Source organism: Monodon monoceros, unplaced genomic scaffold (genome assembly GCF_005190385.1).
Source record: "Monodon monoceros isolate NGI ecotype Baffin Bay Population unplaced genomic scaffold, NGI_Narwhal_1 Super_Scaffold_15, whole genome shotgun sequence".
In the NCBI taxonomy this organism is placed as follows: domain Eukaryota; kingdom Metazoa; phylum Chordata; class Mammalia; order Artiodactyla; family Monodontidae; genus Monodon; species Monodon monoceros.
The window spans coordinates 5,811,473-5,839,389 of NW_021703771.1; the positions used below are offsets into that span (position 1 = coordinate 5,811,473).

Genomic DNA, 27,917 nt, shown 5'->3' on the forward strand with positions numbered 1-27,917 from the left:
TGGAGTTGAGAGCAGACACACATGGGCTGAGTAAAGACAGGGTGTGAGAGGGTGGAGGTCACCACAGAGGGTCCGGTGGCAGGAAGAATTGACCAAGTGACAAGACATGAACCTTGACAGAAAAGGAAAATCAGAGTTTGAGTTTATAAGTGGAAAAGTCCCCAGTACTGTGGGGATCCAAGGATGGGTGATCTCTGTGGGTTCCTGATGTGGGATTTAGGTTCTGTGGAAGAAGAAATCAGAGAATCCTGAGCCCCAGACTTAGAGTGGCCACCTTCTGGAAACTGATGGGACAAATGTGAAAGTAACAGACTTTATTTGAAAATCACTATTTATAAAAGTTGTACTTTAAAAGACAGCTTAGCAAATATAACACATCAGTAGAAAAATCAGTGTGTGTTTCATGAAGTGCATATCTGAGTATACTGATCCTTCACGTGATAATGAAGTAAAATGTAACTCCCTCTCTCTCTCAGCATCATAGGGTTTTGCTGTACCCTTCGTACAAGATTAGTTTTGTAACTTTAGACCTCTTTAGTCCACAGATACACCTTTATTACGTTGAGACAGCTTAATTCCATACTTGGAGCACTTTCTAGATGTATATGAATTTCATCTGATCATAGTAGAATGCCACCACCCATAGAAATGGGTCTTACTTCTCTCGTTACTGTATATTTCCCCACACATGTTGTGACCATGTTATTGTCCTGAGAGACATGAATTCTCGAAATATAAATGTCAGTAACCCCAAATTATTTGCATTATGTGTATTTCAATTTACATTAGAATTAAAGGGAGTCTCATAAATCCCAAAGTAACAAGCATAATATAGCGAGAGCAAATTAAGTCACTGTAGTGAGATCTTGAGCATTTTACTACTTCTTACAAAATGTCAGTGCCTCTAGCACTTATCATTTAAACATTTCAACATTTTGCATTGTTTCATATAAGCCTATACTGATAGTTTATAAATCAATAAACACATACAACTGAGAGGAGACGACCAGTTGGAAGGAAATGACAGGTGAATTAGAAAGTGTAACTAGTCCAGGAATTGAATGGAAGGGTTATCTTTGAAATTCAAATCGGGATCAGGGACCACAGATCAAGAAGGAGCGAAGTAATCAGCCTGCAGATGTTTAAACTTCAACGTGGAAAAAAGTCTGTGTCTCAAGTACAGGAGGAATCACAGTTGGTTAAAGCTCCTGCATTATGGCTGAAACAGGAGTAAAGGGATGAGGAAGAAGGTGCTGGAAATCCATGACTTTCTCAGACTGAAAGTTATCAATTTCTTTGTGGATTGCTTTTTTTGTTTTTACTTTTTATTTTATATTAGAGTTGATTAACAATGTTGTGATTATTTCAGGTGTACAGCAAAGTGATTCAGTTGTACATATACATGTATCTATTCTTTTCAAAATTATTTTCCCATTTGGGTTGTTACATAATATTGACCAGAGTTCCCTGTGCTCTACAGTAGGTCCTTGTTGGTTATCCATTTTTAATACAGCAGTGTGTACATGTCAGTCCCGAACTCCCATCAGTTTTGTAAGAATAAACTTAAGTACCAAGTAGATTTAAGTACCACATGAAATAAGGAATCCCATGCCGAAAAATGGTAACAGCATTTTTAGTACTACTTAAAAAAAATCGATTAAGCAGTTGCCATCTGCCTAGCACAGTCCTACTCAGCATCTGTACATTATCCCTCCTCATTAAAGCAACCTGGTGAGATAAACATGGTAAAGTTTTTTTATATATGATTAAAAGAACTGAAAAGTGAAATTAACATCTGGTGAATTTCCAAAGAATAAACAAATAATTTGAATAATTTGGGTTAAATTTTTTTAAAGATATTCTGCTATAGTGGATCGGAATGGAGATGGGAGGATGGGGATTGTATTTTTATTTCTTTGTCATGAGTTTTTAGTGATTTTTTTTTTTGTAGCTCTCTATGTTTTGCTTTTTTTCAATTTTTGGAAACAGCAAGACTGAAACTGACAAAGGAAGAAATTAGTTTGCTTACTGGGACTGGTTTATAAAGACTGGCATTTTAACAAGATTTACACAAAAAAATTATACCAGTAGTGAAGTAAGCAGCAGCCTTTACCAAAATGAAGCTGCTCATCTTTGCAGATGAGTCACAAGTAACTAATGGTGGCACATTTAAGTGATTAAGTCGCACAAAGAAAAAGATCTCTGAAATCATGGCTGTGTACTGCCAGTGACTTGGTTAGCTTTTCAAAACGATTTGATTAGGATACACATTATAGTGTAATAACACAGAGCAATGTATTAAGTGCTTTGAAATATGTATGCTATTTTTTTCTAGGTTGTTAGCCAGACCTCATTTTGTACTTTGCCCTTGCACCTTGAATATCACACTTGTATAAAAAAGCATAGTAATTTTTTTCTTTTGAAAGGCTGTGGCGATATAATCTTAACATCAACAGATAATACAACAGAGCATTATTGGTTAAAAAGGAAGGATAAAGAATGTACCAAAAAGAATTATGCAAGATGTCTGTAACTTAAATTAACCCAAAGAAAGGATCATTCCCATAATTATGTTTCAAGAAAAAAATTCAAGTAAAGTATTAATTTAAATCTCCCTAGAGTTTAAATTTACATTCAGGCTTCACCTCATAAAAAACTGAACACACAAGTGGAATTAGGACATTCTTTTCTATCATAGATAATGTACAGCATAAAGACTCCAGGGTCTCTAATTTCTGTAAATAATTACTCTGTCACAAAGCAGAGGTAGATATTTGAAGTAAAAGCAATGGGTTGGAGATTAACAACCTTCTGAAGGACATGTGATGCCCGCATATTAAGTGTGAGTCTTTTCTGTTTCCACAGAGCATCTGTACAACCACCACTGCATTTTTGCACTTTTTCTTCCTGGCTTCATTCTGTTGGGTTTTGACTGAGGCGTGGCAATCATATATGGCTGTAACTGGAAAAATTAGGACGCGGCTTATAAGGAAACGCTTTTTGTGCCTTGGATGGGGTAAGCATATTAATATTCCCTTTCGTGCTCTTGTTAAAATGACCTTGAACACTTCTGTAATGAATGAAGCTGGAGAGTGTGATTATCCCCAGGCTACTTTGTCTAATTTGATATGAGGAAGTGGAAATATAGGAGGCTGGTCATATTTGAACATTCTTTGAGCGTTTGGAACTTTAAAAAGGAGTGAATATTAGATGACCACGTAGCTGGTCAGTTGATAATCAATAGTGCCCACGTGGTAGGAAATGAGACCTGAGGTATCTACAGACAAGGAATCAAAGTGTTCTCTACTAATAGGTTCTGGAACCACAAAATGTCTTAAGATGTTCAGGGCTCAAAGCATGATGTTCTAGTCATGTACACTAACCATGTACTGTACTCCCCACAAGAAAACTCTGAGGACTCCATTTCAATAGAGCTATTCGCGTCACAGGAGAAAGCTGTTCAGACCGTGAGTGAAACCTCATGGCTAGTCCGTGGGGTCCTCAAAGGAAACACAGAATTGCTGATGGGCTGAGGATGAATTAATTCTTCATTAGGAAAAGTTTCTGTCACATTGACTTATGAAATGGACATCTGGAAGACCTATACATTTCAAAGGACCAATTCTAATGTTTAATTGGAATTAATAAATTGGTTTAATTATAATTAATTAATTAATTAGTTTAATTCACTTAAGAAACTAGTTTTAGGGAAAAAAACAGGATTTTGTCTTATTTGCCTTTGAGTTTCAAAAGACCTGCACTAAAAAACCTGGAGAATTTTAGACCAAATATATAAGAAATGCCTAATGTACCAGAAGACTGGAGAATAGGATGCTAGAGGGACCCTGAAAAATTACAAATAAGTGGACTTATTACCATACCAGAATAATTCATGCTGGAAAATATAGGACCAAGAACACGAGGATTATCCATCAATTTTCAGGTAGGGGATGTCATGTCTGCACAGGGAAATGGGAAAACCATTAAGAAGAGATTGGAGAATGTAATGTACTTACAGTTTCTTAAAAGTTTTGTCTGGATTTCATGTTAAAGACCTTCTAAAGTTGAATCAGGAATTGATTAGTTCTAAGAACTACAGTATGCAGGGAAATGAAGACTTTCCTTGAAGTATAAAGAGTAACAATGTTCAGGAACCTTAACTACCTTATTTAACATCATTACCAAAGATGATATTGAGGAGAAGGGTGCACAGCTGGTCTCTAGGATGACAGCTAATATTAAACTCCTCTGGGTAGCAAAAAAGCTAAACCAATGGTTCTAGACTGTCAGGAGGTCTGGGAGTGGGCAGAATAGTGGCATATGAGTTTCATGATGGCAAAGGGCAACATAATAATTTAGAAAATTTTTAAATCTAAATTGTATGGAATGAAGATTATTAGCTCTTCAGCTAGGACCCAGAAGAGAATTTTTTTCTAACAAACTCGGTCTGGTCAATCAAAAAGGTCAACTATATGAAAAAGGAAGAGAAGAAGGAGGACAAGAAAGGGGGAGGAAGAGACATTATACATATAATTATATACATACATATATTTACAAATATATGTGTGTACATATATATATGTGTGTATACACATATATATATATATACAGAGAGATATATACATATACACATACATATAATATCATATATATGCAGAGAGAGGGAGAGACCAGCATTTGTTTAAAAGAACATGGTGTGTTCCTCAGAGGCGCTCTTTACAGTTCCCATCATTTAAACCTCGTGAAGGAATGTGATGTCATTTGAAGATTCCCAGAAGAGAGTAAGAAAAAATGATAGGAAGAAAGAAGATGGATGGAGGGGACACAGGAAGATGATGCATTTTTCAACCTGAAAACACAAACATGGTCTTCCTGATAAAAAGGCATGACCGGATAAACCGTTAGGTTAGACTGAACCCCATTCGCCAAAAACAGGGAGTTTCCATTGAACTTGAGCAAGGTAAGCTTGATTCATAGAAACCTAAACTGAAAGATGTCAGGTCGGAATTGGTGCAGGAATGCAGGCACTTGAATGCCAAGAGGGACTAAGTATTGTCCGGAGTGATACCTACCTAGAGGTTCATGAAGAAAAACTGGCATAAATTCCCAGAACTCTGTTCAGGATTGTTAAAGGAGTATGGGCAGGAAGCCTAAAAATCAATTCCTCGAGCCCTTAACCCTGTTCCTACATTCTTGTTATTACAAGTAAATCATACAGAAGTAAGTCATTTATTTTTTCTATCTTATTATAAGTACAACTTGATGTGGATCGATATGAGGCCAACTGAATATTCCATTTCTGTGATACTCCATCACACCAGAACATCCTTTTTTTGCCTTTCTGATTTTATAAATATAAATTTCCTTTATAAGAGTGTAAACCCCTAGGGAAAAAAACAAAAGATATACTAAATCTCTGTTATGAGTTTCCTTTAAACTCATGTCAAATGCGGTGGTAACCTAGCAACATCAGAGAAATGCGCTGACTTAAAAACCCAGCTGGTGTACTCATGTTTTTGTACTTGGAAGAAATTTTGTAATGGAAACCTACTTTATGAAGTGATTCATCTGAAGGTAGTTCCCCGATTTCAGCACTCCAAGTTTGTTCTGGCTTTGCTTGAGCCAGTGTGCACAGTGGTTGTAGCTGAATGTGAAGTGTGACAATGCTTTTCTTGCAGGTTTACCAGCATTAGTGGTGGCCACATCAGTAGGCTTCACCAGGACAAAAGGATATGGCACTGATCACTAGTAAGTCCGTCCACAGTGATAAATCTTGTTTATTATTAAGTAAATCATCAAATATGCTTCATTAGTCTTGGCTGGAACTGCTGATGGCTTGCACTTTATCACTGAGTCATTAACAATGGTATAAGTCATATTACTGAGGAATGATGGAAGCGGCTTAAATGCACAAAAGTTAAACATTAAATGCTGCAGGACTATTCAGAATTCTTGTTTCAGTCTCCCATTTCTTTGTAAGACCAGCGTCCTTAATTTCTAAAATATTTCAGTATTTACTTTGCATGTTCAATCTCAGATACCTTTTTTAAAGAACTGGATAAACCTTGACATGTTTACATTTTAGAATATGATTCCGATCTGAGCTTCTGATTTCACAGATGATAGTATATACTGGTAGCCACCAAATTATGTCATGTTAGTTCAAGTTTTGTTGCTATGTTAGGGTAATACATATTGAAACCTGTAGGTCAGGGAATCAATAGACTCCAAACTAGAAAATTCCTGGGCTGTGGAAGAAATTAGAAGGGAGAAAAAGGGATGTGGCATCAGCCCACCCTAATCAGAGCTGGAATACTTATAACATTCTATGAGAGAATTTATAAGTCAAGACTACATTTAATATTTCAAATGTAAAGCAATGCACTTTCATATTTTACTTCATCTGCTCTTTCAAGTTGAGGAGACAGTAGAGAAATGAGGAAAGAGATGTGCATCTTATTAGAGGCATACGTCTTAAAGGGAGATGTCCTGTTTAACTGTGCTCAGGTTTGAGATAGGGATTTTTGCTAATGAGGCCCTCCGGTGGGTACATCCAACTGGAGAGTGTGCCAAAAGACACCACTTCACCTGCCACCCGAAAGAAACCTCCAAAGAATTGCAAGAACTCATGTCATCAGAGCACTTGCTTTTCTTATGCAATCTACAGTACGGAAAAACTCCCTGGTAGCATATGCTGTAGAGCAGTCCTAGTACAGCACCATTACCTTTAAGCTATTGCTTTTCACAGTGGCATGCCTCTTTTTGAAAGGCACCATGTTGGGGACATGGAAAGAAGTAGGATTATAGATGGCACAGTTCCAACTTTCAAGGAGTGTATGATTAACAATGAATGCAATACGATGAGGAATGTATCAGTTTGAAGGTGAATTTACACAAAAATGCAGTAGAAATTGAGTAGCAGTCTCAGAGACACCAAACTGAAGCGTTCTATCAGACTAAGGGCTTTTTCTCCAGGTATTTTATTTTTAAAATAGATATTAAATCATCGACCTCAAAGTGGAAAAGTAGACTTTTATCTATCCACTGTTATGGCCAAGGAGCAATAACTAGATGCAGACTTTGAATCCACACACACACGCACACACGCATGCACACACGCATGCACACATGCATGCACTGATTTACATAGTAACATTCACCTTATTAAGTGTATATAATTCTGTGAGTTTTAACAAATGCGTTAAGTCATGTAACCACCACCACAACCAATATAGAAAAGTTCTTAGAAGAGAGAGAGAGAACAGTTATTGTTAATTGTTGATTGTTGGTCACTTTGGAGGCAGTCTGCTGATTCTGAGGACTGAGAAATAATACAGAAACGGTCAGAGGTCAAAGACAAGTGCATGAAATGGTGGGCATGACTCTGCATCAAGAGGACCTCTTGACAGCCCTCTGCTATGAGAGAATGAGTGTTTTTACCTAAGTGGTTACCATGTCTCTATCAATGCAAACCTGCATCTCTTGGTGAAGCTAGTAATTGAAACAAACACAGCTGTATTTATTTTTATTCAAAAGCTTATCTTCAGTGATTTTTTTAGTAGTCTAGGAAAAAGTAAAATTAGAAGAAAAAAAAAGCATGCAAAATGTAGATTATCCATTCTTTGCAATGATGGCTTTTAAACCAATGTCTCCCACTATCTCAATGGCCTCAAAGAAGAACAGGTAAATGGCACATATAAGACTCTAAAAACATGCTGTTCTTGCTTCAAAGTATATTTGAAAAATTCCATAATGGATGTAAAGCAGCATTTTACAAAACTTAATCATCACCTTTGTACTGAAAGTCAGTATAAAAATCTCACTGCAAGAGTAATTTGTCTAAAATGTTTTAACTGCCCAACAGTAAGACCTTATAATCAAAGCCTCTTTTCTGTGAGAGGTATATAGTATTTCTTACTCACTAAATGCGCTAATCTTAGCTTTTTTCCACATCTTCTGTGATATTTTTTTAAAGCTACAAACCTTTGAAATATGCCCAAATTCCAAGTTATTTGTATCACACTTTAGCGGCTTAACCCTTATCACTAATTTTTGTTAGTTTTTATCTGATGTTATTTTCAGCTGCTGGCTCTCCCTTGAAGGAGGACTGCTCTACGCTTTTGTGGGACCCGCAGCTGCTGTTGTCCTGGTAAACACCGAAATCAACTTAGTTTGTTTTCTTAGCAAAGGAAGGCTACCTCGTTTCCATTAGAGAGACACTTCCGTATTGTGTAGAAATGTTAAAGTTCAATGAATCTTTGCTTAAATTTGAATGTTAACTTCTATTCAGTCCTTTATTACGCTAAAATATTCTTATTTTGAAGGCTGAAGAATTAAATGTGGGAGTGTGGGATTTCTCTTACAGGAATTTCACATTTGTGATGAAGTTTAAGTTTTGGTAAATTCTTCCTCATTAATGTACAGAATTTCATCATTATTATTTCAGCTTCACACTACTCTGTATGAGCTACATAGTTATTAAGATCTCTTCATAATAACTGTGGCTGATACCAAATAGCAACAAGAAAATATATGTTCGTGGGTCAAAGTTTCTTAACCTCCGTGCTGCAGACATTTTGAGCTGGACATTTCTTTGTTGTGAGGCTGTCCTGTGTATCTATCAGCACCCCTGGCATCTACCTACTAAATACCAATAATACCCTTCAGTTGCTAACAATCAGAAACTGTCTCCAGACATTTCTCAATGTTCTCTGGGAGCAAAAATCTCCCCCCCACCCCGGCCCCGGCCCCAGTTGAGAACCCCTGCCATATGTTATGCATAAGTTTTACAAATTTTTCTTTTCTGAATCAGAAAATAATTCCTTTACATGTTTGTTTATAGGAACATGAAAATTTCCCACTAATCTGCCTTTCTTTCTCTCTCTCTGAATTTATTGATTACAAATCTTGCTTGCCTAATAAATCTTTGAAAAATGTTAGAGAGTAAAGAAACAATCTGAATTAAATACAAAGATCCATTTCGCTGTACAATTAGATTTCTAATTGAAAAGTTACCCTTTGGTTTCTTGAACAATTCATTCAATAAATTGGAAGCTAGCGATATCTTTCTTAATAACTCTGCATGACTTTTCTTCCTATAAAGCTTGTTCTTCCGCCTCTAAATTATAACAGAGAGCAGGAACTGTTTGTGATTCACAAGAAAAAGAAAATCTAGGCATGAGGGTTAGAAGAGCATAGGGAAAATGAAACTATTGCACACATTTTTGTCTGCTGCATTAAATTTTTATTTAATCAATTGAATTATTTCCCTAGGCTACTAGGTTAACGTACCTATAACCCTAAAATGAAGAAACAAAAAGTATGTGTATAATTGAAAGATAAAAGGTCTTTGGGGTGGTGATGAATTCCCTCATGATTAAATTGTAGATAAATAGAATCCATGGAATACACTTTCTTTTTTTTAGTCCAAATAATAGACGTACAAAGATTAGTAACTCTTTCTCTTGATCAAATGGTATCTTGTAAGGAAGCTATGAAGAGTGACACCTAAGTCCTTACCTAACGGGTGCTTTGGATCTTCCTTACACCAGTAATTCAGCAGATTTCAGCTTTATGTTCTGTCTGCCCAAAGCACGTTGGAGAAGTGGAAGTTTCTTTTTTTATTAACTGGTCATCCTGCTTCATTTAAAACAGAAGCTTTGTGAACTGCTAGTTTCAGCGTAAAGGCTTCACCATCTGCATTGGGGGTCGCACCAAGATTCTTTTGACCATGGAGGGTGAGGGGCAGGAAGGCAAAAAGGAGAAAATATTTCTCCTTGATTATCTATCTTGGTTCCAGCATTGTACTGGATTCCTTTATCAGGAAGCTCTCGTAGGTTAGAGAACCGGGAGCTCTTAGAATAAAGCTGCTACATATAGACCACAGTGGGGCTTCCCTGTTGGTCCAGTGCTAAAGAATCCACCTTACAATGCAGGGGACGTGGGTTCGATCCCCGGTCAGGGAGCTAAGATTCCACATGCCGCGGGGCAACTAAGCCCGTGTGCCACAACTACTGAGCTCTCGCACCTCAACAAGAGAGCCCGCGTGCCACAACTACAGAGCCCACGCAACCTGGAGCCTGCGTGCCACAACTAGAGAGAGAAAACCTGCACGCGGCAACGAAAGATTCTGCATGCCTCGTGGAAGATCCCGTAAGATCCTGTATGCCGCAACTAAGACCCGACGCAGCCAAAAATAAATTAAATAAATAAATCTTTAAAGAAAAATAGACCACAGCAATCTCTACAGCTTTTTACAATTTGACTTGAGAAAGACAAATATGTGTGATTTCATTTCAGCTGTATTATGCCAAAGACCTTTTGAGTGGATGAGAGAGTCTTAGGAAAGGCTGAGAAGTGTTCAATAGAGCACATTGTAAAAATTAGTGTTAGTGTACATCTTAAAGGATGCTGCTGAGTTGAATAGGCTTTCTCCTTTGTCTAGAAAAGCATGGTGCATTAAAATGCTCCCTACCTCATGGGAGAAATAGCTGTACACTGTGCAGAATTGAGGCGTTCTGTTCTCCCAGCTGGGAGCAACAACAAATCCTTAGCACCTTTGGATGCCAGGGCTCACCCTAGCCACACACTGGAGACAAAGTCTTTTGATTCCCAGGCATAGGGTAAAACTCATTAACCAATTTATTTTATTCAAGGATGACTCAGAGAGAAGAATGCCAGCTTGGCATAGTATGGCAATTTAAAAGTTCGGCAGTTGAATGTTAATTTCCTCAGTGTAAGCTGCAAAGCATAGAAATTAAATGTGCTTAATGCACTTTAAAACATTAAGGTCACACACCTTTCCAACTCATGAGAATCCTTTAAGAGACAGACACTAACACCACTGTTAAAGTGTCCCATTTTCCTTTACACACTTGTAAAATATTTGAGAAGTGCTTCCTATCACTACCATTGTGAGTATATAATTCTGCCGAGGTTGTGAATGGATAAAAGTGGGTTTTCAGGAAAAATCAGGGACCTGATCCCCTTCAATATCATTGAAAGGCCAACCTTTGTTTCTATTTGACAGGTCAACATGGTGATTGGCATTTTGGTATTTAATAAACTTGTTTCAAGAGATGGGATCCTAGATAGAAAGCTGAAACACAGAGCCGGGTAAGCTGCAACTGGTGGATTTCGAAGGGTCTTTACCAGTGCATCCCATACTCCAATCCCAGGTCACCGACTGCATTTGACCATGCCTTGAATTTTGTTCTTGACAAACTGGTGTGTATGGTAGATTCTGTCATTCAAGTTTCCAGTGGGCTATTCCTAAAGAGTTGTGACCAAAATCTGAAAATAATTAAAAAGACCATTAAGAAAATCTGGATTTGTTTGTGCATATTGCCTCTTTGTAAGATAGGATTAAATATTAAGGCTAGCCTTGAAATTCTTGTCCTTGGGTGTGGGCTTCCAAAGACCTCCTAGTTTTAGTCACAAAGGACAGTAGGGTAGATTGAACATAATTTCAGTATGGGACACAAGAGAATCAGGACAAGCAAACCTTAGGAGGGCAAAATATTACATTTTCTTTGATTCATTGTATATATCAGAAAAAGTCTTCACTTGAAATAATCACTTCTGAAACACTATTCTTATCATATGTATTCATTTTTATGACATGTTCACTATAACTTGCTACAAAGAGTTACCCATAATTGTCACTTGCACATTTTAACCACTTATAAAATTTTGAAAAGCATGTCCTTTAATTTTACTGTCATTGTAATATCACCATATCTAATGACTTAATAACATTTCATGAGCAGGTTGATAGCAGCTTTTTAAGGTTATATTGTTAGCTCATATAAATTTGTAAAAACTTGAATGAAATATTAATGCCTTTGAGTTTCCCTTTGTATCATTTTTTTATAAAAAGTTTATAGCTTTCTCCTTTCTGTTTGACTGTACTTTCATTCAAAACTTAACCCTTAATTGTTCTCATTTCTTTAATAATTTATGTATTCTTTAATAGGCATAGTATTTTATCACTGACTGGTGGGAATTTCAAGTCCTTTGTGTATTTATAATCTATGTAATGATTTATAAGACAAGATAGTCCAGGCAGTTTTTTTTCCTAGTAAAAGACTAGGTTTAATGGCTTTCAGTATAAAATTGGATATCATTCACATCAAGCATTAGAACTTGCAGTGATGAATAAAAACATCATTGGAGACTCCTTTCTGAGGGGGAATCACTTCCTATCTAGAGACTGTCTTCACTTCAGATGAATCTCTAAAGCAACTTGAAATAGGCAGACTTGAACTTGTACAGACACTGAGCTTTCTATACCATGTGAACTTGAAACTGTCACACTATTACTCATTATTCTGACGTATGGTTAGAATTGGAGCAATAGCTACTTCCGTTATTTCTTGCCTAGATTAATCATGTTAGAATAAATTGTTCATTTTGGGTATTGGATATAGAACCTCAGTTCTGCCACTAGTGGTGTAAACTTGTATAATTATTGTTTTTAATTGGGGGGTAGAGTGGGTTAGTGGTTAGGATAAAGCTTTAAAATAAAATAGAAATCCACGCTCAGTATTTAGCTCTGCAGTTTCCTAGCTGTGTGTGGGGATAATAACTCTCGCCTCATAATAGAGTCTATGAAATACAATGTGTATAAAACTTTCATTAGAATTTCTAGCAAATAGCAAGCACTCACTCAGCAGTTGGTGGCTATTGTTATGATGGGTGAAATGAAGAAACCAAGCTGCACAGCTTGCTTGCAAAGGACCCTGAACTTCTGTCAGTCAAGCATCCATCATTCCACCGTTCATGACACTGAAGTCAGAAAAAGAGACGAGATTATCAGAATGAGCTTAATGCTAAGGATTTATTAAACTCAGTCAGAATTTTTTTCTCATTTGATTATTTTATACATAACATCCAGTTCGATTCACATAGCTCTTTGGAAGAGATAATATAGGTTTAGGAGAAATGACAACATTGTCATATTATGAATTTAGAAATTATCCATTTCAATCTACATAATAATTTTTAAACCTTTATTTCTAAAAATATCATTAGAAGTTACACCTGTTTTACTGGAAAAACTGAGTCAAACAGTTTTTTGTTTGTTTTTTTCTTCTGGTACAAAGGCCACTGCTGGAGGAATAGAGATGATGTTAATACAAGTTGTAGAAGCAGAATGCTGCTTACTGTCCAAAGCAGAAAAGGACTATTAACAAATTAATGACTCTAGGCTTAAATATTTTTTCTATAGTAGAAAATCTTATTTTAGCTTAAAGATTGAAATTTGCTCTCTATTCCAAAGTGTGATTGAATGTCTTTTTTTAGAAGATATGAGTATTTGCAGCTAATTTTTAGTTCACAGAGAAGCAGTGGGACCAGTGATAAAGACTTCAGTGAAGAACAAATAATCAGAATTATCTAAAGAAACATTGGGCAGGAAGCTAATTGATTAACTTAACAATTGATCTCCCTAATTGTAAATATTGACCATTTCAGGTTGTTTGTATATATATATATATATATATATATATATATATATATGTATATATATATATATAACAAGTGTTTCTTTTGAAACATTATTATTTATTTAGAATCAAATATGGTACCAAGATGTTCCTCCTCCCATTTTATCTACTTCTTCTATCTATTCCCTTTCTTCTTTTTATCATCAATTATTAGAAACTGCCAGGCATATAGTTTATGCTCAGTAAAGAAGGAATGAGTGAATGAATATTTAAATAATAGTACAATAGTTTGACAAGTTTTGTAATACCCAAACTAGATTAACTTTTTCTGATACATAAGTGTATTTACCAAGGGGGAATTTATTGCAAATATCAACACATCTTATATAAAATGATAGTTGGAAAGAATGAAAACAAGATACGATGACATGTGTCTTTTTAGAACATCTCAAGTAAAATATTTTATTTTCTCTTTTTTTTTCTGCAACAGAACTTTCTCATCTACTATTTTAAAGTATATATTGTGGAGACCACTTGTCTAGGCATTCTCCTGGGAGCAGTTTCACACACACACCGGCCATTGGGGCATTCATGAGCCAAACTGGGTAGACTCTTATTACTTCTTATTTGGAAAAGTCTGGACACCTGTGTCTAGTACATATGCCCTGGGTTGAAACAGTAAAGTGAACGGTTTAGAATCATATTCTCCACCCCCATATCTAACTCTGAGAGCTTTGATTTTTCTCACGGGATCTACAGGTCAATTTACTTCATAGCTTTCAGATTTATCATCTCACCCAAGTGCAATTCAACAGTGAAGGCACCTCTTTGAAAGAAACCAGACTTTCTGAATTAGGAGCCCCTTATGACTTTCTCTGTTCTGCCATTTTTATTTTACACATAGTAATACAGGCCCACCACAATATTATTTTTTTGAAAAACCTACTGGGCAAACCTATATTTTAGACATAAACATCACATGGAAATGGACAAGAGACCACAGAAAATTATTTTAAAGTGTTTTGAAATTTGATTCAAGTAATTCTTTTTGGTTTTTCCTAAAACTATAGGGTTCTAAAAACGAGTCATTTTCAAAGGACTTTTGTCTAAAGAAAAATGTGTCAAGTTTTTCTACGTAGTGTGACTTTGCTTCTATGAGATAATAGATTGAATCTGAATTTACCTGCAATATCCTCTAGACTTGAATAGACCATTTAAAAGCTATTGGAGTCTATGACAAAAAGTGCAGAAAGAATATTTTGAACTTGGTGACTATGTTAAATGTGTTTTATTAAAGCAGAAAACTATCACTCTTTTTATTATCAACTAATATTTCATCAAATTTCATCAGCCCCTATATTCAGATCATCCTAAAATATAGACAGTACATTGATGCTATAAGAAATTTCCAAATATGAATATGTTGAGGTAAAAGCTACATCTTCCATAAATGACTAAAAGCCTAAAATATATATCTCCCTATATTGGACTTCTGAGATACATGTGTACATTTCAGAAGGTTTTAATTGATATCATGTGTCTTCTGTAAGTTGACATTGAAAATCTTTGAAGCTAGGAATCCTTACCTGTTTGATTATCAAGGGTCTGAATAAAGGGTTTTCACTGTATGTCTACACAAACACATGCTTTTGTTTAACTCAGTGTATTGGGCAACTTTGATCTGTAGACACAAGGGCCATTTATGGTGTAAATTATGGAAATATGCTTCGCATGTAACAAAGGCCCATATTATTAAGCGGTGAATGTTACAAAAATAATGTGTAGTGTAAATGCATCTTTAACACGACAGAGAGCATTCTTCTTTGATAAATATACTTTTCTGCATGAAATCGTATTTAAAAGCTAACTTGCAGTGGCAACTTTTTTTTTGGTGACAATTCAATATTTTGTTCTTTTTGTGGGTGTTCTGTTTGTTTGCAGTCAGATGAGTGAGCCTCATAGCGGTTTGACGCTCAAATGTGCCAAGTGTGGAGTAGTTTCAACAACAGCTTTGTCAGCCACCACCGCCAGTAACGCCATGTTAGTCCCAATCATTTACATCTTCTTGTGACAAATCTTTTACTGTGCATGTGAGAAAATGCTACGATGGAAAAAAAAAAATCATGTTTGCTAATATTAGAGCTAAGAGCATACTTAAATATTTATAGTTTGCAACGGCTTTTGTAACGATTGTGGGATTGTTTATCAAAAAATAAATAAAACTATCAAATGTTATCTGCTTTGTGGTTTCCAAGTTAATGTCTTGGTGCCACCTACAAGAATGCTTTGTTGAACTGGGGTTTGGTTATCGCCTGGGGCATACGTATGTGCAGCTACGTAATGTCGCTTCCTCTGTGTTCCAACAGGGCGTCTCTTTGGAGCTCCTGTGTGGTGTTGCCCCTTCTGGCTCTGACGTGGATGTCTGCAGTTCTCGCCATGACAGACAAACGCTCCATCTTGTTTCAAATACTTTTTGCTGTGTTTGATTCATTGCAAGGCTTTGTGATTGTCATGGTCCACTGCATTCTCCGGAGAGAGGTGAGAAAGATCATTCTGCAAGAGAGAAGAATGATACCTAGAAGAGTATTTTCCATGTTAACAAATAGGATCTTTTCTTTTAATAACTTGATCTTCAGGTTAAAGCTGGTCTCCTCTAAAGACAATCGTTTGGGAGTCAACGCTAAAGAGAAATGAAAAGGCAAAGGCAAAGTTCAAGGGGGCTCCTTGGACTCTGAAAGTGACAGATTAAAACAGATGGGGTGATGCAAGGAAAAACACAACCAGAGGTGCCAAGAGCCAGGGACAGTGGGTTCAAGAGAGGCTATGATGCAATCATAGGTGTAGATAAGAGCATGGGCGGCGTACCTAAAATGTAATTGCGATGGTATTTCTTAAACCTGTTCCTTAACTCATGCTTCTACACACAGCATAACCTCATTCCTCATACTTGACAGACTTTGTTTTAGAAAGAAAATGTTGAAGATGAACGAGGGGTTCTTTTGTCTCTGTACTAAGGTGCGGTTAAGGTTACTCAAAGGGGATGATTTTGATATGGATGTCAATGCTCAGAAAATACAAAATATGGACACAGGGGAGCGTGATTGGGCAGTAATTTTCCCCAAGGACTGTAGGTCTATAATCACAGTGCTTCTCCAGGTCCTGGAAAGGTTTGTTGGCAGCAGTGAAGGAAAGAAGTCATCCTTCATGAGACACTAACCTGCACCAAATCCATCAAGATCAGTGATGGAGTTCAGACTTGAGTTGTTTAGGGATAAAATATTGTTTTCCAACTGGTGCAACAATTATTCCGAGTACTTGCAAGCACCAATATGGTGTTTACAAGGTTTAGGAATCATTTGAGCATTTACTCTGGGGACGGTGGTGACTAAAACACACAGTGACACAGTGCCATGCTAGTAATTTTGAGAAGATGGTCTCCACTGTCATTTCACATTATCTAGCTTGTTTGAGAACTTTATTGTGATGTGCACATTGCAAAAAGACACATGCGCCTCTGAGTGCACATCCTATAGCTTTCACATTGATGAGTGATGGTAAGCAAATGTTTTTACCTCATTTACCAAATGAGGAGAACAGTATTTCTGAGCTACTTTAGTATAATACAGATGTCAGCAATAAACCCACATGTGTATTCCAAGAACATCGTATGATGAGAAACAATGAAAACAGAAGAATGATTTCACATTGCAAGGGGAAGGGGGGATTTCATCACTTAAAAAATCTGATCTAGGTCTTCGTTACCAAGACATCACAAATTTCTACCTAGAATATCAGCACTAAAAATCTTCCAAGTGTTGATTTTTTTATAGACCAAAGTTGCTTAAAAGTTAAAAAAGAAATTGAGCTATGCTCTTCTCCGACCGTAACTATCCTGAGAGTCTTCTGTGTCAATGTTATGTCTAATATGTTAATGTTATCCCTAATATGTTTATGTAACAAAATTGTTCAAAGTGTGTAGACACATGGTGCATTTTTGATTGACGATTAAGGATGAATAGTGTGGGCTGTAAGCAAGATCCATGATTTATCTGCATGAGATTTTCAGAAGATATTAATACTTTAGGTGTTAAAGAGGAAAAAAATATCCCAACTCTAAATAAGCCTCTCTTTTTCTTCAGAAATAAGCTCTCTAAAAAACCTTGGGCTATGATCAAAATATTCAGGTTTTAAAGTGACAGATATTTTGTTGGCTGACTAGCAAAGTTGTGCTGCTTACATGAAGAAAAATATTTGGCACAAAAATTCAGTTCCATCAGAACTTTCCCATACTTGCTAATTGGACTAATAATTATCAAAAACATGATTTAAGGGTAATTAAATCATATAGTAAATGCTTCTGTTAAATAGGTGTCTGTAAATCTATATTTTCTGTATTAATTGGGAATAAGACTATGGATATTGGCCCTGTTATTATTGCATTTTCAATGATTAGTTCAAATTGAATAATTTTATAGTTGATAAATTAATAGCAGAGTGTCATGTCTCTCATTCCAACACTGAAATGGAAACTTGCATATCTAGTATTTTCTCATTGACCCTTAAAAATACCCTGTAACAGTGTTATAAATACACAGAGCAGATTTCAGTTATAGGCAAGTCTCTCAGAATTCCTCAGTGGAAATTGTTACCGAAAAACCAAAAGAACCCTGTTTAAATTTTGCAGATCCCAAAGACCACATCATAAGGATGGCTCACTGAATTCATAGAAATTCTTTCTGACCTTCTAAATGTGTGTTGCCCGACACTAGCAATGGGTCTATTTCATAGTACCTGTGATCACACTGCCCTAGCATTAACCACAGTCCAGGAGAATAAGGCATCTTTCCATATCCTTGCTATATCCTGTGAACAAACATCTCATAAAAATAGACCAAAGCAAATAGTCTCAATAGCTACCTGTAACATATTGTATAATGACTCAAATCTAGTAATCTACTTGATAATCCCATAGGAGATGCTAGGAATACAGTTTTATCTCCACTGCTTTCTTCACTTTAAAATATTTTCGTCACAATAATTCAAGATAATTTGTATGGACTTTTTCTTTCTTTCTTTCTTTTTATTTGTTTAATATTTATGGTGTTCTTGCTGTATGCCAGCACCTAAGCTAAATGTTTATTTTTTAAATATTTATTTATTTGCCTGTGACATGCAGCTTGTGGGATCTTATTTCCCCAACCAGGGATTGAACCCGGGCCCTCGGCAGTGAACGCACAGAGTCCTAACCACTAGACTGCCAAGGAATTCCCTGGTCTTTTTCTTTCTTAAAAGTATATAAGCAATGTAAGGAATATTTCCTTCAATTTAGAAAGGGACTGGGTACAGATAAACATATTTCTGTTTCTGTGTATTTTTGATACATACTAACATAAAATGGTTGTTTGTAGTCTTTAATGATTCATCCAATATGAATTCAAAAGGCTTTGGAAGCAACCTATGTGTCCATTGACAGAGAAATGGATAAAGAAGCTGTGGCACATATATGCAATGGAATATTAGCCACAAAAAGAAACGAAATTGAGTTATTTATAGTGAGGTGGATGGACTTAAGAGCCTATCGTACAGAGTGAAGGAAGTCAGAAAGAGAAAAACAAATACCATATGCTAACACATATACATAGAATCTAATAAAAAAAAATGGTTCTGAGGAACCTAGGGACAGGACAGGAATAAAGATGCAGATGTAGAGAATGGACCTGAGGACACGGGGAGTGGGCAGGGTAAGCTGGGACGAAGTGAGAGAGTGGCATGGACATATATATACTACCCAATGTAAAATAGATAGCTAGTGGGAAGCAGCCGCATAGCACAGGGAGATCAGCTCGGTGCTTTGTGACCATGTAGAGGGGTGGGATAGGGAAGGTGGGAGGGAGATGCAAGAAGTTGGGGATATGGGGATATATGTATACATATAGCTGATTCACTTTGTTATACAGAAGAAACTAACACACCACTGTAAAGCAATTATGCTCCAATAAAGATGTTAAAAAAAAAGTCAAAGATAAAACAACAAAAAAAGGCTTTACCCATATTGACTTTTACAGTCTTCTATGAAGCAGGTGGGTCTGCACAGAGGGGAAGAGAGCCTTGCAGTTTAAGGAGAAAAGAAATGAAATACTGTAACTGTGGCATTTTGAATGTGATGTGTGTGGGGCTTCATCCATTTTAAAAGTGGCTTTGCTTTCAGTGGGTCGAATTAGAAAACCTAAATTATTTCAAGTCAGGAGGGGAAGGAGAAAGGATCACCCTACTACCATCTCAACTCAATTATATTCCACTTTTCTAAAAAAGCAAATTGATTCTTTGACTAGCAGTTTGTTGTGACCTCCAGAGCTGCTATCTTAATATTTCAGTTTCATAAAATGTTTATTCTTGAAGTACAGGGTCTTCTTCTGAAGCCTCTTTCTCTTTTGAATTGCTTTAGCAGATGTCACTGACAGAAGTGCAAACACCAAGAGGGAATAAGAATATTTTTAAAAATTAAACCATCTGATTTATCACAACACATTACTTTCAGCAACAAACCTAGATCTTGGAAACTAATATGTGTCATACGTAATGAGAGGATCTAACAGAACAAATATAGGTGCTTCCTTCATTTAGCCATCATTTCTTGAGAAGAATTCATTTGCAGCAGGCACATAGCGACATAGCCACTATTTACTATTCTCCACATTGCTATGGAAATTCTAACTGCACAAGAGTTATGAAAGCTTTGAAATAGTTCCTGTTGCTAGGAAACCACTTTCCTGGTGCCTGTACATTCTTCTCATCTCTCCTGTCTCTGGCTGTGCCTGGCTCTAAGACAGTCGGACAGCTTGATGTCAGAGGGGTAAAATAACAAGATTGTAGTACAAAATAAGCTACAATAAAACCCCTTCACTGAAAGGAAGGGAAAAAGGAAAGTACTTAAATGGATAATTTTGTTGTATCGGTATGTGAGGATCCTAGGGCTGCTCTGTAAATCAGTAACAGGGCCAAGCTCAATCTTTCTCTTTCCCCAGCGCTGGCAGGAGAGCCAGGCTCCGCCAGAGGAGGTCCCAGAAGTTTCATCCAAACCTGGGAAGTGATTTTGTAACAAATGCTTAAAATAAACATGAACAGTTCTTTTCTTTCTTTCTGTTTCTCCCACTCCCTTCCACCATTTTTTTTCTGTCAATGTCCCATTTCATCTTATTGTTTTCATAAAAATACAGATAAACAAACTTATTTACAAACACATGACAGTGATCATATGAAGCAGACAAGCCTCCTTAGCTATCTCATGTAAAACCAATATTCTCCCCAAATCATCTTAAAACGTAAATGAGGCCAGTAGTGGTGAAATAACTAGAGAGCAATTTGAAAAGAGGTCGTATTGCATATAAAAAAGTTCAGATGGAGAGTTGCATGAATCTCCCAGCTTGATCTACAGGGAATTTAGGTAGGACTCATGACCACGGAAGAAGGTACATTGTACAGCCCCCTGAAGAGCAGGGGCTTCAGTGGGTTTTGAAGATGGGGGAGTGGGTGATAGGAGACTTCAGAACTTAACGGGGTCCTGATTAAGAAAGCGAAAGTTTCAAGTGGAAGAAAATTGAGAGGGGGTCCCGGGCATACGACTTGCAAGAAATGAAGCCTGTGGTGAGTGGTAGAGAGTTGACTCTCCTCTGAGACCACCTGGGGCACATGGGGGCATAAAACAACTGGAGAGATATTTTTTTAGTGGCTCTGACTGCAGCACCAAGAGAAAGACAGAACTGACGACATTTAAGGGCACAGCACTAAGTGATGTTTTAGAGCTTTCTCCTTGGGGTGTGCAGCGGCCTTGGTGAGAGGCCACAGTGTTTCGTGAAGAATAGATTTTAGAAGGTGAGTGAGTTGCCCAGGGTGGGGAGCGTTAGGGTCCTCGTCCTTGCTCAGAGGGAAGTTGGGTCAAAGGGAGAGCGAGGTGGGTTGCTAAGAGCTTTATCTTGGTCGGGCTGAATTGAAGCTTTCAAAAGAAATACATTTAAAGATTTTGTTTGTTTTGTTTTTAATAAGATAGAATGTGTGTCTGGAAGTGGGAGGATGGCTAAAGCTACCGCAATACAGCTGGATTTTAATCGGAACGGTAGGAAGCACAGAGAGTGCCTTTAAATAGGAGCGTAGACAGGACCCAAGGAAGGACCATATAAAACCCTCTATACTTTTCCCCAGAAATCACCAGCCTCCCTTCACTCAATAGTCATCTCACCTCTCAGGCAGGAAAATATAAGTCTTATATCTCACTCCAGATTAGGTTTCCCTGATTGGAGCATAGTTGCAATTATGTCATGGATATTTCTACCCATCTTAATCTGCATGCGTGGTTCTCCAACTCCATACAGGAGGTTAAAAAAAGCATGAGGTCAGATTAGTACAATGGCATCAGTGAGCAAATTAAGACACAGAGAGCTCACGGCAGAGACTGGCAAACTCTGGCATGTCCACCAGGTAGCATCCAGCCATGGCTTACTGTTACCCAAAATTCTTCAAGTGCCTGCCTGCATGAAAGGGCAAATCTCACCTCTCTCTCTCTTCAGACCCCAGGGTCCCAGCTTGCAACAGTGTTAAGCTGGTGACAGGAAGTTGAGTATGTTTGGAGTAAAGTTTTAAAATTAATAAAAGAAATAAGAGGTCATGAGTTAGGTTTTTATTTTCTGCCTTGACGTGGATGGCGCGAGGCTATGATGAAGTATCTTCGGTGAAGGCATGGGTGGAGGTGGCTGGTGTATGACTTCCCTTTCCTTCTTTTCTCTCCTGCAGGCCGAAGAAATACTGTTATATTTTTTCAGATCCTGTATGTGAAATGCTGTCTGGGGCAGCTTATGTGACCCCCAAATCTGATACAAAAAATAGTAAAAGCTGTGAGAATTTTGAGACTAAGTGAAAGATCCTTTAGGTGTTAGAGAATTCCGATAGAACATCATTAGGACTGAAAGTTGGGACCGAAGTCCATATTTTCCCTTCCACATATAGCAAATGACAAACCATTTTTGTTCATTTCCCTTGCTCTCAGAGAGGTCAAATAATATTTTAATAGTGTGTAGTCATTCATGGTGCTTCTGTGAATTGGTATTAGACACATGAAATTGACAACACTCTTGTTCATTTAATGGTGAAATTATATGAAATTTCATGTAATTAAAAAGCCATTTGTACAGATGTGAATCAATAGAAACAATAGTCGATATTAGATTCAGAAAATAACCAGAACATTTAAGAAACTTCTCTCCTCCCAAGCTAACAATCTCAAAAAATTACAAGAATGTAACTTTATTTCTTTTCTTTGCTTAAAATGATCTTCTGGAATTGGGAAGTCAGGAAGAAAAACTGGAGGTAAAGCTGTCTTTTTAAAAGGTGAATCTTTGGGGTCTGTAGCTAAATACAGAGCCTGTTTCAAACAGTGCAGCTCTCTCCCGAAGCTTCCTCTAAATTGCAGCACTGCCAAGCAATGCTCCATGCTCTTCCCCAGCAATCTCTAAATCTGGCACCGACTTTCACAGTGACATTGCCAGCTGTCTTTGGAGCGGGGACCAGCAGAGAAGCTCTCGCTGGCTGCTGCTGAGATGAACCGAATCACTGTCCCTAGGGGGAGAGACAGGAGAGAGACATGCCCTGTGGACCTCTTTGAACTCTGGTCTCATCCAGGAACCTGTCCACAGGAAAAGGGTTGATAGCTTTTTCAAGAGATTTTAGAGCAGCCCCAGCAGGATCTGGTCGGGATAACTTTGGTGGTGCCTGGCAGGATCCTTTCAGAAGACAACCTGTTAGCTTATTGTGTTCAGCTCACCTTATTTTTGGAGATGTTTCTTGCCACTCTTTTTATTTCACAACATGATACCAGGTTTCCTTAAAGTCTCCTAAATATTCCGGGGCTATTCACATATCAATTCTTTGCTACACCCCCGATACTTTTTAACCCTCTGTCTGACGTCAAAAGGTGAAAGATCTATGGCAGAGTATAATAAAAAGAGGACATTTTGAAATCTAGATTTTAACTGTGCCAAAACTGGTATTAAATGTTTAATTATTCTAGACGGGTTTGTTTAAAAATTGTATTTACGGGTCCTACATAAGTTTAAAACATGATTGATATTGGAAGAATTCAGGTATAACGATTTTAATATCTAAAAAGACATTTTAAATTAAATTGGTACCTCAAATAAGTGACTCGTTCTCCACAGTCAGTCAGCTTAAGGAGCTTAAATAGTAAATATCTTCATCTTCTAACAGTTATTTTTCTTCAGTCTTAATCACAAGGCAAGAAAGACACCAAGGCTATTATTGGCCAGTGTTGTAAATGCTACTTTTGGCACAGAAAGTTTTAATTTCAGCATGCAATAGCCAGGTCAAGATTCTGTCTTTTGTTTGTTTTTATGCTTTCTCCTTGTTCGGAATTAAGGTCCTTGTAGACTTGCTTTTTTAAAACTTCTAGTTGTTCTCCATAAGTACAATACACATTAGTTCACCAAAGATAAAAGTCTCTTTGTTTACCTGATAGAACATTCATTTAGTTATCAAAATGTTTTCAAATAGCTGCAGATGCATTTTCCAGGTACTGTCCTGCTTGAAACACCCTTTTCTGTGATAATAGTACACAGTACAAAATCTAGTCTAATCATGCTTCCCTGTCAGTGCTGGATAAATATTTAAGGCTAGTTGAGCTAGATTGCCTGAATGTATTTTTAAGATTTTTTTTTTAATCAAACAGAGGAATTTCTCCTGCAAATCTTTCTGAATTAGAAGGAACAGAGGCACTAAAAGTGTCAGAGAATCCAATACTTAAATCATGGCATTTATATGACCAGTAAAATGACCTTGAATTTACTGTAGACTTTTTATGCTTTTCTGTTTTATATTTCTTGTGACTAGCATTGACTGATTCATGGAGCTGACATCACTCTCCAGTATGGAAATGCCTTTAATCCATTGTCATATTTGGGAGTTTGGTAGTTTAAGGTATCGATTTTGTGTGTGTGTGTTATGAAGAAGGGATTTCTTTTATATCTCCTTCAAGCAATCAGATAGTGGATTTTGAAGAGAAACTGACAGGAGTTGCTTTTCCGTATTTCATTGTCAGGCAAAAATATCCTTGACAACTGCACTCTGAAGGCCTGAAAATAGAGTGGCTGGTGAACAAGAGTTAATGTTTCATTTTACCAAGGGCCACCTTTCATATTTTATGGGAGCTGGTGTTCAGAAGCAGATTTGAAACAAATTCATGTGACAAGCTCCTGGAAGGCAACATTTCTAACACATTATTTATCTTCTTTTATAAAGTGTGTGCTTCTTTAACAGCTGCCTCGGGACGCAAACAGAAAATTGGCAAGTACCTATTTTTCTGACATTAGTTCTTAGAATTTTTCTTCTGAAAGAGATATACTTTCTTAGAGTTTTCCCCCAAATGCAAATTTCTGTGTAACAGAAACAGAGATCATCTGGCAAACAGGAGACACATTATTCTAGTGTATAATGATCTTCTGATTATTAATTGTATTGCTTTATGACTCACAGCTATGACTTCTTAATCTAAGAAGCATTCGCTTCTAAAGAGTCTAGTTTATCCATGCCATGTCTCCTCCAAGGGAGAAGCTGGATGAATTAGTTCCAAATATGCATCCAGTTCTTCAGGAAAAGATGATCAGACTAAATTTCACTGAGCCTGAACTTTTACTGATGTGTCTGAAAGAGGAAATAAGAAATTACCTCACCCGGTTGTATCAGACAACTCCTTGTTCTTTTTTTCCAGAAAGTTCCGGATTTAGAAATATTAGAATATATACACTACTATATATAAAATAGATGAACAACAAGGACCTACTGTATAGCACAGGGAACTCAATATCTTGTCATAACCTATAACAGAAAAGAATCTGAAAAAGGAGATATATATATATATGTATAACTGAATCACCCTGCTGTACACCTGAAACTAACACAGCATTGTAAGTTAACTATACTTCGATTAAAAAATGGTTAAAAAAATATTAGAATCAGAAAATGGAAGGGTCAGAGAATATGGAGCCCACCCCCCGCTTAATTCACAGCCATAGTGGTTGCATCACCAGGATCAGAATCTGAGGGGAGAAATCCACCACGTGGGCAGAGGTCTCATGATGGAACTGCAGCCAGGGCTCAGTGGTGGTAACTAAACTTCATGTCACTTTCCACATCTTGCCGTTTGGGAGACAGGCTGCTAACGAATTTTTGAAACGGGTGAGAGGAGCTGAAAACAGCTTAATAGGCTCAGGGTTTTTTACGGCCAATACATAAACTACGCACATCTCACAACCAGTGACAGGATATTTTATATACATACTTTGCAAAACTGGACATCATTGTTTCCCTTGGTGGCCCCTACAATGGTGCTTCAGGAAAATAGAAGGAATGCCACATCATCTGTGCTTTGTTTGGTAACCCAATACGACAGATTATAATAAACAAGGAGGGGAGTAACACTAATGTGAAGTCAGAAAAGCCAAATACTAGTAAAGTGACGTTGCCATTGACTTGACTTATGGTGATGCCCACCGGCAAGCTTGTTAGGGGCCTACTGAGCCGCAGGAGGTGGACGGACCAGCTGACACAGAGGTACCATGACGTCAGAGTAGCTGTCGGTTGATTTGTGTGTTTGTTATTCATCTATTCAGGTTTATCCACATGCTGTTTAACAAAGGATTTAACGTTCTTCGAATTTCCTTGTGATGTGTTTGTTCTTTGCTCAGAATCCAGTTGTGAATGTATATTAAGGAAGTTCTGCTTTGCTAAGTGGCCTTTTTTTTTTTTCCATGAGAATCAACCAGAAACAGAGTAGTTTTTGTTACCTTTTTGTTTCATTGTGTGTGGGGTTTTTTGTTTTGTTTTGTTTTGTTTGCACATAAGGGCACATAGTACTTGAAGCAAGACAAGAAATGGTCTCCCCAATATGCATTACATAAGACATAAAAGGAAAATCCCAGATCAATTTTGGTGGACAGATCATTGAGTCATCTCATTTTTCCCAATGTTTAAAGCTGTTATGAAGATTATGCCATACCGAATAGTAAATCCCCCTTGAAAGACAGGCATATTGTTTGTAGCAGTGGAAATAATCCTGCCATCTGGCAAGAATGATTAGTATTGAGCCGGACACAGGCATCGGGACAGCTGAGGAGTTCCCAGCACCTCCCTCTACAGATGTTGGCAAATGATGAATTCCCTGGGCATGGACCAAAGTCCAGGTGCACCAAGTAAACAAAACGGGTATTGGATCATAAAAACAGTGTTAATGGTTTTCTCAGTCAATTGCCAATATAGACAGTATCTGGTCATTACCAAGAGAGAAGAAAATGAATGTTTGTCCTTTTTTCACAGGTTCAAGATGCATTTAGATGCCGATTGAGAAACTGTCAGGACCCAATCAATGCAGATTCTTCCAGTTCTTTTCCTAATGGGCATGCTCAAATCATGGTGAGCTTTTAATTCCCCTCTGAGTCTTCATTCAGTCATGATTTCTGAAGGGAATAAGCAAATATTCTTAGTCGTAAAATAATATCAAAATTCCGTTTTGAATGACTTTGACTGTAGATCGGTCACAGGCTTGGAACTCTGATACCAGATGACGGTTCCGTCTGGACTGGTTAGGAGTCCTGGATCTGTTATTGGACCCTTGATGTGTTGAGCGTGGGGTTTCTGGGCGACACCAGAGGGTATGTTCATCCTCACACAGAGTTAGGGTTAACAGTGTGTCCATAGGATCATGTTTGTTTACAGATCAGAACAGGATGGTACCTGCACATCTGGTCTTAAAGCGAGACCTGAAGTGGTTCTCGCCTTGCTTCCCATTCAGATTCCTCAGAGGAGCCACACTCCAGACCAAGGAAACCAGCATCCTGGGATAGAACCCAGGCATTGGTGGCTCCAGGGGGCAGCCCAAGACGAGAGCCACTGCCCTAAAGTATGAGGGGCAGACACACTCCCAGAAGAAGACCAACCATTGTACATGAGCTCTGACTGTTGTTGGGATAAGGGGTACTTTACACATAACCACTTCCGTATATTTTAGAAATGAAGTAAGGTTTAAACTGTGTCATTAACATCATGGCTTAAATAGAGTTTTCTTAGTAATATGCTTGATTTATTATCGATGTGTTTGGATTAGGCAACACAAAAACAGTCTAAACGATGTACTAGTAACTAAGACAGGAGAAGGAATAATTAATTCCTTATTAAAAACAAAGAGATAAATACTGATATCTTGAATCTAAGTATTGATTAAGATGGGCTAATTTGGGCTTCCCTGCTGGCGCAGTGGTTGAGAGTCCGCCTGCCGATGCAGGGGACACGGGTTCGTGCTCCGGTCCGGGAGGATCCCACATGCCACGGAGCGGCTGGATCCGTGAGCCATGGCCGCTGAGCCTGCGCTCCGCAACGGGAGAGGCCACAACAGTGAGAGGCCCGCATACGGCA

At 37.5% G+C, this 27,917-nt stretch overlaps 1 protein-coding gene across 2 annotated transcripts in view; it reads left to right on the forward strand.

Moving 5' to 3' along the window:
* ADGRB3 (adhesion G protein-coupled receptor B3) overlaps positions 1 to 27,917 on the forward strand; it is an 802,271-nt gene that overhangs the window by 742,130 nt on the left and 32,224 nt on the right. For both annotated transcript variants that reach the window (XM_029224183.1, XM_029224184.1), the window contains 7 exons: positions 2,866 to 3,016; positions 5,679 to 5,748; positions 8,083 to 8,149; positions 11,030 to 11,115; positions 15,387 to 15,485; positions 15,812 to 15,983; positions 26,823 to 26,918. In XM_029224183.1, coding sequence (XP_029080016.1) covers positions 2,866 to 3,016; positions 5,679 to 5,748; positions 8,083 to 8,149; positions 11,030 to 11,115; positions 15,387 to 15,485; positions 15,812 to 15,983; positions 26,823 to 26,918 — 741 coding nt within the window. The remainder of the gene's footprint in view (positions 1 to 2,865; positions 3,017 to 5,678; positions 5,749 to 8,082; positions 8,150 to 11,029; positions 11,116 to 15,386; positions 15,486 to 15,811; positions 15,984 to 26,822; positions 26,919 to 27,917) is intronic.